At 39.0% G+C, this 16,580-nt stretch overlaps 3 protein-coding genes across 4 annotated transcripts in view; 1 reads left to right on the top strand and 2 right to left on the bottom strand.

The window, feature by feature from the left end:
- The first annotated feature begins 2,634 nt into the window (after window positions 1-2,634).
- On the top strand, window positions 2,635-3,668 carry zgc:153044 (uncharacterized protein LOC751678 homolog). Its single transcript, XM_034541831.1, has one exon. It carries the CDS (start codon window positions 2,710-2,712, stop codon window positions 3,253-3,255), a length of 546 nt encoding a protein of 181 aa, XP_034397722.1. The 5' UTR covers window positions 2,635-2,709; the 3' UTR covers window positions 3,256-3,668.
- A 1,092-nt stretch (window positions 3,669-4,760) lies between these two features.
- On the bottom strand, window positions 4,761-8,941 carry tgoln2 (trans-golgi network protein 2). The gene is made up of 4 exons (XM_034542231.1): window positions 8,724-8,941; window positions 6,696-7,387; window positions 6,182-6,265; window positions 4,761-6,069 (listed from the first exon to the last, which is right to left on the bottom strand). The coding sequence occupies exons 1-4, from the start codon at window positions 8,776-8,778 to the stop codon at window positions 6,064-6,066; spliced, it is 837 nt and encodes a 278-aa protein (XP_034398122.1). The 5' UTR covers window positions 8,779-8,941; the 3' UTR covers window positions 4,761-6,063.
- Window positions 8,942-12,764: 3,823 nt separating this feature from the next.
- tcf7l1b (transcription factor 7 like 1b) overlaps window positions 12,765-16,580 on the bottom strand; it is a 31,019-nt gene continuing 27,203 nt past the window's right edge. Inside the window, exons 8-12 of one of the 2 annotated variants that reach the window (XM_034541742.1) lie at window positions 14,969-15,103; window positions 14,661-14,820; window positions 14,467-14,574; window positions 14,218-14,269; window positions 12,765-13,672 (exon numbers count right to left, since the gene is read on the bottom strand). In XM_034541742.1, coding sequence (XP_034397633.1) covers window positions 13,197-13,672; window positions 14,218-14,269; window positions 14,467-14,574; window positions 14,661-14,820; window positions 14,969-15,103 — 931 coding nt within the window. In that variant the 3' untranslated portion in view covers window positions 12,765-13,196. Of the gene's footprint in view, window positions 13,673-14,217; window positions 14,270-14,466; window positions 14,575-14,660; window positions 14,824-14,968; window positions 15,104-16,580 lie in introns of both variants that reach the window. The other variant, XM_034541741.1, reaches the window with a different exon arrangement.

The raw sequence follows: 16,580 nt of genomic DNA on the forward strand, positions 1-16,580 counted from the left end.
TCATGGATTATACACATGTAATATATAATTGCTCCACATACATGGCCAACACACACAGTTATTATTTATTTCCTGCTTCTCATCATATATATATATATATATATATATATATATATATATATATATATATATATATATATATATATATATATATATATATATATATATATACTGTATATATGAGATATTTAGCACACAAATACACAATAATACTGTCCATATTCAGCTGTGTTATGATGATTAATTTCAAATTACATTCATGTTAGTGATAACAGCTAATCTTAAAGTGTAACTAATGGGTTGAATAATTAATTGTGAAAGTGTCATGCCTGTTTGTTCATCTCGTAATATATACACCTAATTAGCATATCTGATTGATATGGTTTCATGTTTTGTAATGGTGGACTTTTGAAAAGTTGTTTTTGACCTTTTCTTATATAAATAAGTGAAATATATAGACTAATGATAATAATCATGATAGTAAATATAGTACTGGTAGAAGAAACGCATATCCGTGTGAGATTAAAAAAGCATTGAAGATGCATCTTGTATGTGGCTGTTATACTGAACACTTGTTTGAGGGATGAAATAAATTCAGAGATGTGTATGGTGCATGTTTGTGGCTGAAGCTGGTGCTAGAGGAAGGACATTGTAGTTTTAATTTTGGGATATCTTGTGTATGGGATCCCAGAATATATCATAATACAATAAATCCTCATAAATTGAAAATGAAAGTTTAAAATGCAGATGATTTCACAATGGCTAAACAATGAGATTCCTCAACGAGTGAAGTCAAGCCAGCTTCTAACACATACAGAACCATGTACTCGAGACTATATATGCCACCCAGCAATACACTGTCAAAATGCTGAACTGACAAAAAGATTGATTGAAATCCCTTCTCCAAACCGACCCTGAGAAGAGGATCACTCCTGAAAACGCTCTCCAGCACCCTTTCATCACAATAGCCCATCTGGTGTATGAGATGGACACCAGCTTGTAGTACGTCACTGTGTGTCCAGTATAAATTGAATGGATTCATGATTGGATGAATGGACATATTTGCCTTCTGATTGACTGATTCATTGATTGATTGATTGATTGTCGTGTTTTTTTTCCAGTGTGGACGAGTATAACAGTACAAAATACTGGTATGCCCAATTGAAAACGTATAAAGAGGAACTTCCTTCTGACAATGAGGTTAATGATGGTGAATGGCCTTCACCCGCACACCTCATGACAGGCTCCTTGCTCTCGTTATGAAAATGCCTCGCTCAAACAATGGAGCAGCAGCTGCTTGAGTTATAGACACTTCTGGATCAGCTGAAGAGGAACCAGCTGTCAGCCACAGTGCAGCCGGGCCAGGAGAGGCCAGCCACTGACGAGTCACCTGATGAAGGTCCACCTGTTAAAGTCAAGAAGTGTAATATTATATTATTTTATTTTTATTCTAGCATTATATTATAATATATGTAGTTTGGAAAGAAATCATTACAATGCAACTGTACATTTCTGAACTGATGACCACATTATTGTTTGATTAATTCCACAATCACACAGATGCTGTAACACTTGTTAAAAGATGGACCAGTCTTCCGAAATGCAAAACAACAACATAACTTTATGTGCCTGGTTCTACATATCTTTCATTCACATTTTACACAGTATTATGACTAACCAACAATCCCAAACCCTAAGATATAGGCCTACATGTTGAATGATATTAAACAAAAAGGCAACATTGGAGAATTTGGACACATCGAACATTTGACATTTTACTTGAAAGATGACTACAATTATTAGGTATTATTGAAATAGTTGCTGATTTATTTAATGTCAATCAACTAGTTAAATCAATTAATCTCCCCCATGGTCTCCTTTGTCAACAATATTTACAAGTTATACACAATATTTTGATGTTTTGAAAAAATTTGACACGTCCAGTTGTGGTTGTTTGTTTTGGAAGTATAAGATACCTAAATATTGTAATTTTAGTCTGTCCCTTTGGGCATAATATCTCAACAAGTACTGGCCCGGTTTCCAATAAATTCATGCTCCCGCAGAGGATTAGTCCTTTCTTTGGCAACTAAGTAACCTTTTCTTTAACATCAGCAAGTAAAATGTTCTCATTCAACCCATTTTAAAATCGAAGGGGCTGATATTAGTATCTATAATTAACTCTTGTTTTGTTTCCCAAGCACTGGTGCTGTTTTATTATTTACAGTAGGTAAATGTTGCTTCCTAATTGTTCCCATTGAGCTCTCCTGAGCTCCGTTGTCTTATTATTGTATTTGTCGTTTATTTTCTTTCTTTTATGGTTTAAAATACCAGCATTACCCACGTCTATTTACATACTAATTCAAATAAAATGTGCAAAAGTGCTTCACAAACAGACATTAGGCAGACAAACAAAAACAGGAATGAACGGAAGAATACCAGTGAAAGAAATCATACGTTTTGGCTTTTATATAATACGAATATCTTTTTGTTTTTGTGTCTTATTATATGCTAATCAGCAAGAAACTGAAAGACACCGTCTGTGTCGTCCACCTCCACCAGCAGGAGGCGACAGCGTGTGAACTCACACAAATGTGTCCTTCCGGAGTTGCCTTACAATGCATCGCTAACCGGGAATCTCACAACATTCTCGCGCGACATCTTCCATACCGTCCGTGCCTCCACGTCACAGCGGGGCACTTCACGCCGCTTATGCATCAGTCGGGTCTTGCAGGTCTGTCAGGCCTGTGCCGAGTCACCGACCATCTCTATCTCAGCAATGGCCGAGCGGCTAAAGACTCCTCCCAGGTGACCCGGTGCAAGATAAAGTGCATCGTGAACGTCACTGAGTCCAAGAGCCGCTGCCCTCTTCACCCCGGGGTGGAGTACGTCCACATCCCGCTGCCTGACTCCCCGCTGTCTCCCCTCAGCGAGCATTTTGACGAGGTGGCGGATAAAATACAGTTCACTGCGGAGCGCGGCGGCCGCACCTTGGTGCACTGCAACGCCGGGGTGAGCCGCTCCGCCTCCCTGTGCATGGCCTACCTGATGAAGCACCGCGGGGTGCCTCTCCTGGAGGCCCACAGGTGGGTGAGGACCTGTCGACCCGTCGTGAGGCCCAATAACGGCTTCTGGAAACAGCTCATCCGCTATGAGATGGAGCTCCGCGGGTGCACTTCTGTCCGAATGGTCTCCTCCTCCATGGGAGAGCTACCAGACATTTATGAACAGGAGGCCAGAAATATGATGCCACTGTGACGAAACTACTGCTTCAGTAGGGATAGTATTAACAATTAAACAATGTATGGCCATAAATGTACTGTATTGTGTGTCGCATGCACATTGATAAACTGCTGTTTTGTCATCTGAACAAAACATAAAGGCTTCATTTACTGATGAGTTATTATAGGCTACACTACATCTCAAAGGAAACTATTGTACTCCTTACTTCAATGCATTTATCTCACAGCTAGTTACTAGTTTGTGAGTTTAGCCTACATTCAAAACATTATACAAAACATGCATCCACATGCTCATTGGCTTGTTGTCAAGTGGGGCCCCTGGTCACATTTCTTTATGGTGTCAGCAATTGTACCAAAGAGTGTTTCGCAATAGATTTCTCGGGTGTGTTCAAAGATGTAAAACTATCCAATATTTCATAAAAAGCAGTTAAAAAAGGAAGTTGAGTAGTTTTGTCTTTCCTGCATCATCTAACCTTAGATTGTGCTTGTGACCACTCAAGTGGTCCTGACCCCTTGGTTGGGCACCACTGGACTAAATTACCCAACTGTATCTTAAGTAGGGAAACAAGCTCCACCTTTACCTTCTGCAACTTAAAACAGTTTTGGAGTTGTTGCATCGGTATAACCTATAATATATATTAATTTCATATTTAATGGTCAGCCAAGGTTGTCCTTTTTCTGCGCTTTACCTATCAATTATTTTTTTACGATACTTTGCAAGGTGTTGAGTTTTACGTTGAGGCTTGAGTATGAAAGTCCTGCACATTAAAGCAACAGTGAATACAGTAAAGCAATCCAACTCATTAAGGCTAGAAAGTACAAAAAGCTTTTATTTTATACTCATCTCAGATGGTTCATCAATTGGTGTACAATAAAAGTCTAAAAGGACATCAGGTTGTGTTTTATGGACAGCTATTCCTCACAAACTTAAATATACTTAGTTATTTAGCTATTTAATCATTACACATCTTGAAAACATGCTAATTTCATGCTGACTGACTCATGACGCTTTCTAATTATGGTGCTTATTTCACTCATGAAAAGATGGACAGCTATTCCTCACAAACTTAAATATTATACTTAGTTATTTAGCTATTTAATCATTACACATCTTGAAAACATGCTAATTTAATGCTGACCGACTCATGACACTTTCTAATTATGGTGCTCATGAAAAGAGCAAATTAATTAATTAATTTTCTTTGCAGATTTAACAATAATATATATATTTGAGGAAATAATATTTGTTATTGAGACCTCAGGTTAATTTAGGAAACAGGCACAATACAAGAATCAGACATTGAATCTCAGTATAATGCACAATTTGGCACAAGTCTGTAAACTATGAACATAAACACATATCTACTGTAAAGGAAATAATCTATCTAATGTATTAGTGGTCAACCAGAAACTCCCTCCAAACATTGTCCAACTACCTCCTACAGAATTGATGTTAGGGGAACAACATTTCAGACTAGAGTGTAAATGCAAAGTGGACCAAAAGAAGAAGTCACAGAGGTGTCGAGCAGTCAGACAGTAACCGGACTGACAGTTTAGATAAACAATATTTTAATGTGAGTTACACCTCATATAACATTTAGACTGAATAAATTAAGAGGCCTTTGCACATGAACCCAACACCACAACAGCAGTTAAAACATTCAGTTGCATCTTAACATTTTGGGAAATATACTCATTTTCATCCCTACACCAGAGTCAAATGAGGAGAGTTAATGAGTGAAGTTTAAAAGGTGCTGGAAGGAGGCTTTTGTAACCTCTGGACAGAGTCAGGCTCGCCTTTCCCGTTTCCAGTCCTTACACTAAGCTACTCTTACGGCAGCTGGCTGTAGCCTTAAACTGCTAAAGACGAGATTTGGAGCATTTCTATTGCCTCTCAATGGCTGACAACGTGGCAAAGACTGAAGGTGGGTCCTACACTTCAGCAACAAAGACACCAATCGGACCGGCATTACCAGCTGTATCCGCCTTAGGAGGGCAGTGCAGAGCAGCTGCCGAGAGCTCACCAGTTGGGTACACCGACATGCACAAATTGTTGTTAAAATGTTAATGCTCTGAATTCCTTACAGTGCACCTTTAATGTCATATTTATTAGAAATATGTGAGAGTTGTATTGATCTTCTCATCTAACTTTCAGCAAGAAAGCAAATTGGCGCTTTTCCTAAAAGTATTTCTCCAAGCAAATATTTCAGATGTTTAAGTCTCTGCATTTAGGCAGTTAAAGAGGGCGAGCACTCTGCTAGCATCTCGTTTGGATAATAAAGGTCCCTACATTCATCTGACCAATACCACATGGTTATGAGCACGAGCAGAAATCCCATTGTGATACATTTTTGATACAACTCATCACATCGACATTTAAAACAACCTCAAAGAAATTTTACACAGTATTTTACAAAGAATCAGATGGCTTATTTAGTGCACAGTGCAATCACGAGTCTTCTGGAAACCAGACAGCTAATATTTTCATCTGCTACTGAAATATCCTGAGTCCAAACCTTAGTCAGGTCAAATTACAAGATTGCCATACAAGTGGAATAACGACACAAGTGCAAAAACAGCATGCTTATTTTACCTTCACTGCATTTCACTAATTTCCTCAATAAGGCAACAGTGTCGTCTGCATAGTCATACGATAAGCATCTAAAAGGTATAAAATAGAAGAATGTCCATTTAACACAAGGTTAAAACAATGCAGAGTAGACCATGAAAATATCTAACGCCAGTATCCAATCACCCTCTTCTCACACAACTGCCAGTGTATTCAGCTGCTTGATTCATTCAGCTGCAAGAGAATGACTTGAGCTTAGATCTGAAAGAAAATGTAAATGTGATATTTAAAAACAAAAAATATTTAATGTTACTATATTATGATTTTAAAAAGGAGGGGTGTGGGGGGGTATTTCTTTATACCAACAACTTACTTGCTGTTCCAGCTTTTGGTATTCTGTGGATTTAGGGCGACGTGTGGATCTGGATTTCTTCCCTTCCAAAAGAAATGCAATTATCTGGGAAAAAGAGAAAAATATATCGGTATGGTTTCAACTGACTTGGCTTATTGAAACCTGATCTACAAAACAAATATGGATATCATTTAATGAGACACATTGCAGAGAATCTCTCTCAGTAACAAAATAAATCAGCACTTTCCTAAAATGTCATGACATATTTCTGCAATGTTAGTCCAATCCAAATGTTTTGTTAACTACACAAGCATTTACAATTATAATTAGTTAAATTATCATCTAATTATTCCATTGGATATATAGTGGAGACCCGAGTGCATAAAAAGTTATTCAAGTTCTAGCTCAGCAATTAGTTACGGCTTCATTTCTTGCAACATACCAACCTGTTTGACACGCACATAACATTTGCAAAACAAATCTAGATCAGTGGAAACACAGAAAGTATACTTCCAAGAGGTGTGAAGACATTTACCTTGCGCTTGTTGTGGTAAGTGATGTAAAGCACTGCTACCAGCACAGCTGAAGAGACTAGGTAGGCAAAGAAATGACTGCTTTCTTCCTCATCATTTATACTAGTTGGGTCATATGGAACTTTCTCTCCGGTTTCTCTATGTTTGCTGTCCTCGTCTACTGGTTGGAGCTTGTCGACGACCTCTCCTTCTGTTACGTCCTCAGTGCTGTCCTCTAAAAGTGTTTTGTCTTTCTTGTCTTTGTCTTCTGGCTCTTTCATTGTGCCCTTTGCCCCTTGCTCCTTCCCTTGCCCTCCTGACTCTTCAGATGCTATTACATTTTTAACTGGAGGAGACTTGGGTTGTACTTTCAGATCTGTTAAGTCAGATGTGGGTGTGCTTGTATGCTCATTTGTTTGGTCTTTGTCAGTTAGATTTTGCTTCCCTTTATTAGTTACATGTGGCGGTTGGTTAAGCTTAACATCCACCTGCTTCTCTCTCCGACTTGGTGCCTTTGCTAGCGTGTGCGTAAGGTTTGTTATGTCCAGCTTGTCATCCTTAATTGGCATTGTTGTAAGCTTTAGAGTTGTCTCTGCTTTTACAGCAACTGTACTGGATGCTGCTGATGTATTGGTGGTGCTAGCTGACTGCTTCAATTTATTTTCCTGCGTTTTGTTTGAATTTGTAAGGTCTGGAGAATTTTCCACTGGAGCCCCTGTAAGTTAAAATAAAAGAAAAGAAAAATAAAGTTTTTACCAAATGGTAAATGGACTTGTGCTTCTATAGCGCCTTTCTAGTCTTTTGACCACTCAAAGCGCTTTAACATTACATGTAATTAACCCATTCATACGCTGACACCCACACATACACCGAAGACACAGATGTCAGGAGAAATTTGGGGTGAAGTGACATGGATTCAATCGAACCACCGATATTCTGATTGGAAGACGCTCTACCTCTGAGCCACAGCAGTTGTTGGTGACCATAACGTGACAATTGACAATTAGAGGATATCGAAGAATGTTAATAGAAAGTGTTAAGACACATCTACTTGCCTGTATCCATTACTTTTCCGTCTTCGTTTACTTTTCTTCTACTTTTTTTGTGATAGTCAAACTTGTTAGTAATATCTTTTCTTGTCAACTTCACCTGCTTGATTAAATAAACCAAGCATATTTATAAATACCAGGACGAGCAGGGAACCGCTCCATAGGCCCCTGGGCTTCTGCATGTCACTTGGTCTTGCTAATTCAATATTTGAACATTTGTTAGTGAAAGGACAATAACAACTAAGGTGGTTTCTGCATTAACCTAGTGACCATGTCTTGTACTTGGGCTTTCTAGAGGAGTTATATATATATATATATATATATATATATATATATATATATATATATATATATTCCTATCTAAAGGTCATTGCACTCAAATTGTCACAAACTATATGATGCACAAAGAAATAGTGGTAGAACTTCATGATACTTACTTGTGTATGTGTAATTAAGCTGGTATAAATAGTATGTTGTGTGCACTGTACTTAAAGAGGACTTGGCAACAGGGTTCATAAACCAGTAGATGTGGTTTGAGGGTGTGGCGTCCCAGGCCCTCGAATCGACCGTCACATTTTGGGGATATGACGTTTACATAAAAGCCAGTACAACCATCAGAGGTGTTGTCTTTTGTGTAACGTGATATTTGGTTTGTGTATAGTTTGGTGACAGAAACGTTGTATTGCAAGAAGCGTATTAATACACACAAGTAAAGCCTACTTGAGTTTTCGGTACGGTTTAAAAAGCAGTGACGTGTAACGTTAGAGGTATGATTTCCTTTATTGAAGTAATAACCTGTCAAATGCACTGATGTGATTTGTAGTGAAGCCAACACTGTCCTGTAATTAGCTCAAAATACCTCCGTTTAAACACGTGATACGTCATTATAGAGCGACAACTAGCTTAATGGTCTAATTCAGTAGGGATTATATGAGAGGCAAACATTTCACTGAACAGTCTCAGGATGAGATCAAGAGCAAAACGACACAAACATCCACTCACCTCTGACCGAGCAGAAACTCAGAAATATGGCGAGGAACAAGAAAGCCGCCCTCATTGTGTATGCACTCCGAATAACACACAAAACTAATCTTTGTAATCGGTCTCTTCTTTGAGCTCACGCCAGAATCCGCGTTGACAAATCTAAGACGACAGGTTGGAGGTTTTGGTTTGAGTCCGGGTTCCTGCTTCCGTGTCCAAACGGTACAAACCAAACATGCTCTTCTTCTACAGAGAGAAACGCAGCGGTGGGCTCTAGCGCCGCCGAGCGGTGGAGTGCTGACATTACTGCGTGTCACATGGCAGCGATGCGTGCTGGTTTCAGCCGAGGAGAGCTTGGTTATATGTGAATGAAGAACGAATGGAGCCTTTTCGTGATCTATTTGTATGAACTTTATTCTCTGTCGTTAGCATATTGCCAGTCCAGCTGCCTTACACAACACACGGGCACTCTCACCTTTCTTTATATGCATCAATTCAGGCTTTACGTTTCCTTGTGTAAGGCAGGGCGGTTCATCACACCATACTTTGTGTAAACACGTGTGATGCTTCACTAAGAATAACAGGAAAAGCAGGTATGTGTAGTGTTGAGTAAAAAAAAGTGATCACGCTTACAGGAAAAAGAAACGTCTTCTGCAGTAAAAGGAAACTTTGTTTGTTGGTGAAATAGATTGCGCATTTGTGCTTTTAACTATTTCTAAATACATGGGTTGAATGTTGGTATTGGCAATACTGTATTTAAAAATGCGAGTTACATTTTCAAGTTTCAATCAGATTCAAATGCCTACATTCAATGTCATTTATCACAACCATAATACGTTTGGCAGTGCAGCTCTCAGGTCTCCATCAGGTGTCACCAGGTGAAGTCCCTGACCCTGACACAAGACATCATCTGGAAAGACTCCCCTTCAAAAATTGCCATTGCCATTTTCCTTTATACCTGCATAACTCTATATACATTTTTCAGAGTAAAACATGCATGCTTGAGTTTTAGTCTCGGCCTTCAGTGCTGAGATAGGACCTAACTTTCACAGCTGCATTGTTTAGTTGGATTTGACTGGCACATGTGGAAAGAAAGGGAGACTAAATATTTAGGCCAGATTCAGCTACAAATGCTTCTGTATGTGAAGCCGACATCCTCCTATTGTAACATCCCATTGTTCACGGCTGACCTGGACTTGTAAAGGTAAAGAGAGCACTAATGAAAGGTTAAATGTTATAATACACACACATATATATATATATATATATATATATATATATATATATATATATATACAGTATATTTATGTTGTTTTGTATTGCAACAATAATACTAATTGTAATTCTTATTTTATTGTATTTAGTCAGGAGGAGTTGAGTAGATACATGTGTGTTATTACTGCCACCAACAGGCTACGTGTGGACACCATATGATACACCCCACATGAGGTGATTGTGTAAGTATTTCACCTCATCAGCAGATGGCAGTATTGATATACACTGCAACTGAAAAAAGAACTGAAACTGATAACTTTTAGTGATATATATTCGAGAGAGTAAAATACCATTACATAAAAATAATTGTCATAAAGTCACTGAACTTTACAGCTGAGCACCACAAGTAATATGTAACAATAATATAGGGATTAGATTTGAATTGGTTTGCAGTAGAGATGAGATGTTAATTAGAGGTGTTTTACATCTCAGTTGGGTGTTGGGGACCTGTGGGTTCTTGTAATGAATATGTCTTAATTGTGGCAGGCTATTTGACATTTGAAAAGTCAGATGATCCCTCTCATTCTTAACAGCCATTTGCATTTCCATCTTTAAGGTCAAATGGGGATGAATAATACATTAAGGAGGTTCTTAAGCTCACAGCCAGCTATACCTATCTTCACAAAGGCACCAGCTGAGTGTTGCTAAGCTCAGTGAATGTTATTGAAACAATCAATAATATCACTTTGGGAAACCACATGTGTAGCAAACACAGCATCCTGTTATTAATAAGAATATAAGGTCATGAGTGAGTGGAAGATATACGATTATTTTGTGATGAGTTTTTTGTTAACCTAAAGAACACAATGCTATGAATTGATCAGGCCTGTTTTCCTTGTGTGTATGAGTAAAGGATGCTGTCAGGTATGCGTTTCTGTTTTATCGAAAGTGTTAGATAAAATAAAACCATTTAAACAATTTTTGTGACTTATTAAATGACAGTACTCGATGCAATATTGCTCCGCATGTGAACTATCAAAGGGTTAACCTGGAATAAATTCAAGATCAAAGGAAGGCCCAGAAAAGAACCTTGGCAAGAGATTGGAAGAATTTAATGAGCAAAAATTAACATGTATTAAATCTGACCTCGTGCTTACATGGCAGATGTTGAGTGGAGCACAAACCAGATACATTATTAGAGATAAACAGTGGCGTGTTACATTTTGAGTGGTGCATGGGAACTTTAAGCTATCGTACCTTTTATTGTGTTTCAAATAAATATTGTGTTTAAAACTGAGCAAAATGCCCATTCTTGCTCATGTGTCATGTTACATTTCATTGATCAAATTGTATTATTATAATAATAGTTTTCATGTGATTTCATTCAATGATAAAACACATACACAAGATAAACATGCAAAAAAGCAAGCACAGGAATGTATTTAATAGAGGAACAAACTTGAAAAACCAGCACATTTGAAACCATTCACATGGGGGCTGAGTTTCATAATACGGGTACTGTTTTAGGAGAATGGAACATTGCACTGGATGTATAGCCTTGAGGAGACAGATTTGCTGGCTATTTTGACAACTCATTACCTGTAATTTCACTGACAGTTTGGTGAAGTGACTCGGAGCAGGCAGCCGAGGCACCAGAGATTCTGTGGTTTGTGCCTGGAATGATGTAAGATAGAACGGCAAATAAGCGAAGATTTATTATGGCTAATGATGGTTTAAAACAGACTTGACAGTGTGGTGCCTCTACGGGGCTAAACTGAAACACATCCTCAGTCAACCTGTCTGTAGTTTTAGAAATGGAGGTAATGATAAATAATATCTGCTCACTAAATCTCTGTAAAATCCCAGATATTTATGACAATGTTGAAATCATTCTTGTGGGATCTAAGCTTAAAACCAATTAACCGAAACTGCCCTGTTGTTCCAATGTGCCCGATGGTGCGCTCTCTGGAAATGTATCTTTACTCGTAAAATAAACATTCTGAATGTTCCAATCAGCGAAAAGTAACATTTCCCAGCTCCGTAGATCTCCCTGTGGGTAGGATCTTGGTTAAGTTAGTAGGTGGTGAGGGGGGGGGAGGGGGTATCAGTGGGCTCCTCCAGGCCAGCCCCTCCTGCCCCCCTGCTCTGACATAATTGGTCCATCCCTGGCACCACTCCTCATCTCCAAAGCCACCAAAAACTGTAACCTACCTTGTGTATTTTTCACTAATTGAAATGCCTAATGAGGTCCCTAGGGCTCCATCCCATTACCTCTGAGTTAATTAAATCCTAAGCAGTGTGCCAAACGGTGAATAAAGATGCAGTAAAAGTGCAAGAGGTACAGGGAACCCAAGCAGGGTTACTGTGCTGGGATGGGGCTGACCTGCTTTTTTGTCATTGTTGTGGGACGCTATATTCTGAGAGGGAGCAGACGTCTATTATTTTTTTATTTGAATTTATTTTGGGCTTTACATTTTGTTACTCTGGTTCAGACGCTCATTTTCCAGTGTGGTTAACCTAATTCTGCTTTATTAATCATTAAACTCCCTGCCACCATCAGCATGGTTTTTATGACGATGTTCTTTACAGAACTAAAGGAGAACACAATACTAAATATGGCAGGTGTGTTATGGACACTTATTCAATTTGAGTGTGGCTGTAAATTATTCTGCTCATTAAATCTACATTTGTAACAACTTCATAAGGCTATTATCAACTTGTTATGCACTGTGGTCACTAGTATGAGAATATTAATCCAAACCAAATTACCTTGTTAAACAAACCTCACTTTATGAAATGAGAAAAACATGAGCTGACAGAACACAAAAATACAAAAAGAGACATTACTTTTAAGAAACAATTTCAAATGTTTATTTAACATGTCAAAGAAAGAAGGGGCACACACATGTGAATTGAAAAGGGGGCTGCAATTATTGGCCAGTACTATGACTTAAACTTAATACTAACATTAATCAGGTTTTGGCTAAAAAGAAAACGTGTTTTTGTTCCTTTTTGTTTTTTATAAAGAAACGTTATGTACATTGGTTCTTTTATACAAGAGGTTCATTGGATAAATGCATCAAAAAGAAACCAGTTCTGCAGTAAACTTTACAAAAAATACATTTTGTTTTCATTCAGAGTTGTAGAAAAGGAGATAGTCAAATATTGACCAATAATATTTCTTCCTTCTCATTATTTAGAAAAAAAGCTGTTCTAATACCTATTGTAAAGAAAAGCAATATACAGCACAATAAATGGGAGAAAATTGCCTTTGCGGATTCATTCAGTTGGTTTGGTAACCAAGGAGAGGGGCTGCGACTGGAACAGGGCATGATGGGAGTGAAGGGCTGCCTGATGGAAAGGGGAAGGGGGGGAGAGCATGGAGGGGTGCAGAGAGGTGAAGGGGATTGGCCGGGTGAGGATGGGTGTGGTCGACTGGCTACCTGAAGTACCAATAGGGATTGAGAGGTGGGTGTGGGAGGAGGAGGAAGAGGAGGAGGAAGAAGATGTGGATCCAGAAGCCTTCCCAGATAGGGAGAAGTGGTGGTGGTGCATGCGTCCCTCCGGTTTGGTGGTGAGCGATAATGGCTGCGCCTGCTCGGAGTGAGTGGCGGCAGGAGCAGCCGGGGAGGCCAAGGCTGCAGAGGGAGTGGCCGGTGAGTCCAGCATGCTGCCGTGGGACGACGCTGGGCTGTCACACATCTTGTCCGAGGGCAGATACTGCACGCACTGCTTCTTGCTTCTTATTGAAAAGTCTGGCGGAAACAAAAGAGAAGTGAGGAAGCTGAATTATGGATCTGCTGCTGGCTTCAAATCTGGTTCATGTCCCTCAATGCTGCCGCTGACAGAAGTGAACGAGTGATTATCAAAACAGTGAAGACGATGGCAGTGAAAGTTGGGAAACATGATTCAAGTCAACTTGAAAACACATTGCATCACAGTGAGTGAAACACGATGTTAAACATATTCAGATGGGATGCATTCATGATGCCAAAGAAGAACAGGACCCACTACACCAAAATGTGCATGTGTGGAAAGCTCTCTTAATTTGGGGAAATGACAGCGGTCGTTTGGTTGCATAACAACAGACATACCTGCCACTATTAGCATTGAACCTCATAAGCTGCTTGTCAAAGTATAGAAGCAGGGAAAATGTTAGTAAGTATTAGTGGGGGAAAGAAATCCATGCAGAAAAGCTAGATTAAAATAATAGAATAAAGGTTCAGTGCAACAGGTTGCACTTTCCAGTTTGTGAAGAAGAAATCCAAATAAAGGTGGTCGGAAAGAAAAGGCCCCTTACCTTCTGGTTTTGAGTCGGGTTTATTGTCCCTCTTCCTCTTTTTCCTCTTTCCCTACGCAGATGAAACAATGCTGTTAAAAACAGATTTTATAGCGAAAGTAAAGCCCTCAATGATTTATAAGAACAAACGTGTGATTACTGTAATTAACCGAAAGAGTAATATTGGACCCAGCCTGGTGAGAAAAAGGGTTGTTTCTAACTTCCACTACTTATCAATAGAAGAGTTGATCGTGGAAATGTGCGACTCACATAGTTATCTCTCGCTGACCACCCTGGATAGAGCTGAGAGTGGAGTTGCCTCTCTTTTCTGGCCAGCTCGTAGTATTTGGCTTGTTCCTCTCTTGACAGAGAATGCCACTGTAGACAAAAATAGAAAAAGACATATCAAAGGATTGCTAAAACACACAGAGTTGTAAACTCACATGTCCATCTATGCTACTTACCCGTCTTCCAAGGATCTGGTTGATGGCAGCGCTCTCTTTCAGAGTGCACTCTGCCACTACTTTGGCTCTCATCTCCTTCATATACAGCATGAAAGCATTCAGAGGTTTCTTGATATGAGGCCTCTTGTCCTCTTCTTTCTTGGGAGGAACGGGGGATTTCCTGCTAATCCGAAAAGTGAAAAAATATGCTGTTAATAAACCGTGAGGGGTTGAGAGGTGGTGGCGAATTATAGCCAACAATGGGAAATATTGTGCACAACATAAGCAGGTTTTGGTAAAATTAAAGACTTTATTTTAAACGTTCTTACGCATGCATTGAAGGGCTCATGTCACAGGGCTCCTGTTTGATAGCCGGGGAGACGATGGCGGGATGGGGAATGCCGGTCTGGTGGAGGCTGTGTGGACTAGTCACCATGTGAGGGGAGAAACGGCTGGACACCAAGCTGTGAGGGCAATAGGATTCAACATTTTAAGAGTCTGGTTTAACAGCAAACCTCTGTTAACCTGACAAGAAGAGGTTGAGCTAACTTTGCACATAATCGCTCTGCCTTAACCTCCGGGTGAAATTCACTGTGCCTACTGTGTCCGTCTAGACCAAATTCATACAGACAATGAGTTACATGCTTGCTTTTTGTTGAATTAGAGACTTTTTCAAAAGCCCCTTTATGGCTGGAGAAAAGTGGAGTGTGTTGTTACCATGGTAACATCATGGCCGTGACACCTGAAACCACTTTCCTTACCACGTACCAGAGAGCGCTCTGACAGCCGTCCGCACAGAACACCTTCACAGCGTCTTTCTTTATTTCCAATTGTTAATACAATGGAGCATTGTAATGAACAAGTGGGGGATTAAGCTCTGTATCCCTCTATCATACACTCTAGTTAATGTTAGAATTGAAAATTCCTCTATTTTAACATGTCACACAGTCATGAGAGACCAAGCACAATATAGCCTTGTGCTCGCAGTCCAGAGTCATCAGCTCCACCTTAAGGTGCTCTCAGTGTGGACTTAATATACAGAGAGACTTTTCTAACGGTTGCAAATGTAACTTTGGAGTCCAGGTTGAAAATGCTCACACAGAAAAATAGTTTAAAGCTGAATCCTCATTCAATATTTACTGTCTGAATGAATATAATTTCTGACCTAAAGTAAAGTATAAAAAAAACCGTGTGTAAATTCATGAAGTCTAATAATATATCTGTTATTACAAACTGGTGTGTTGCTTTATTTTTAAAAAAATTCTATGAACCACTTAATAATTTATGCTGTATAAACAAGGAGGTGCCATATCATCCCCTCGGTAATAAACCTATACTGACTAACTCTGTAAACATCCCACATAGTCCCTAATGAATATCCTTGCTGCTCCAAGTGATGGCATGCACTCAAGCTCCACATTTTGTAAATAATACTCCCATTAGCATTAATGCAATGCAGTCATATGTATATTTCATATAGTTTGTTGTTGCCATTATATATTTGTCTTACTTTTACTCATATTTGTTTCATTTGTATTGCAAAATCACAATTTGAAAGCCAAAATAAATAATAAATGAAATACTGTAAAGGTGAGATGTGCTTTGATTGTTGTGAGTGAATGAAGCTACACATCCCATTGATCACACAGATTACATTACATTACATTTAGCTGACGCTTTTATCCAAAGCGACTTACAATAAGTGCATTAAACCATGAGTCCAAACTCAGAACAACAAGAATCAAGCAAGTACAATTTCTTCAATAAAGTTAAACTACAGAGTACTATCCGTAAGTGCCATTTAAGTCCTACTAAAGTGCTAAACTACAAAGTGCTATCGGTAAGGGACATTTAAGTGCTACTAGAGTGCTACTACGGCTCTACCTTCCCTATTCAAGGTATAGTCGAAAAAGATGTGTTTTTAATTTGCGACGGAAGATG

The sequence above is a fragment of the Cyclopterus lumpus genome, chromosome 9 (assembly GCF_009769545.1).
Source record: "Cyclopterus lumpus isolate fCycLum1 chromosome 9, fCycLum1.pri, whole genome shotgun sequence".
NCBI classification, from domain to species: Eukaryota; Metazoa; Chordata; class Actinopteri; order Perciformes; family Cyclopteridae; genus Cyclopterus; species Cyclopterus lumpus.

What these genes read in the sequence shown, in the direction of transcription:
- zgc:153044 (XM_034541831.1), top strand. Translation starts at nt 2,710, where the DNA reads ATGCATCAGTCGGGTCTTGCAGGTCTGTCAGGCCTGTGCCGAGTCACC.
- tgoln2 (XM_034542231.1), bottom strand. Translation starts at nt 8,778, where the DNA reads ATGAGGGCGGCTTTCTTGTTCCTCGCCATATTTCTGAGTTTCTGCTCG. An exon ending in GAGTTTCTGCTCGGTCAGAG is followed by an intron (nt 7,388 to 8,723) that starts GTGAGTGGATGT and finishes TTTAACTTACAG; the next exon opens with GGGCTCCAGTGGAAAATTCT. An exon ending in CTTACCACAACAAGCGCAAG is followed by an intron (nt 6,266 to 6,695) that starts GTAAATGTCTTC and finishes TCTTTTTCCCAG; the next exon opens with ATAATTGCATTTCTTTTGGA.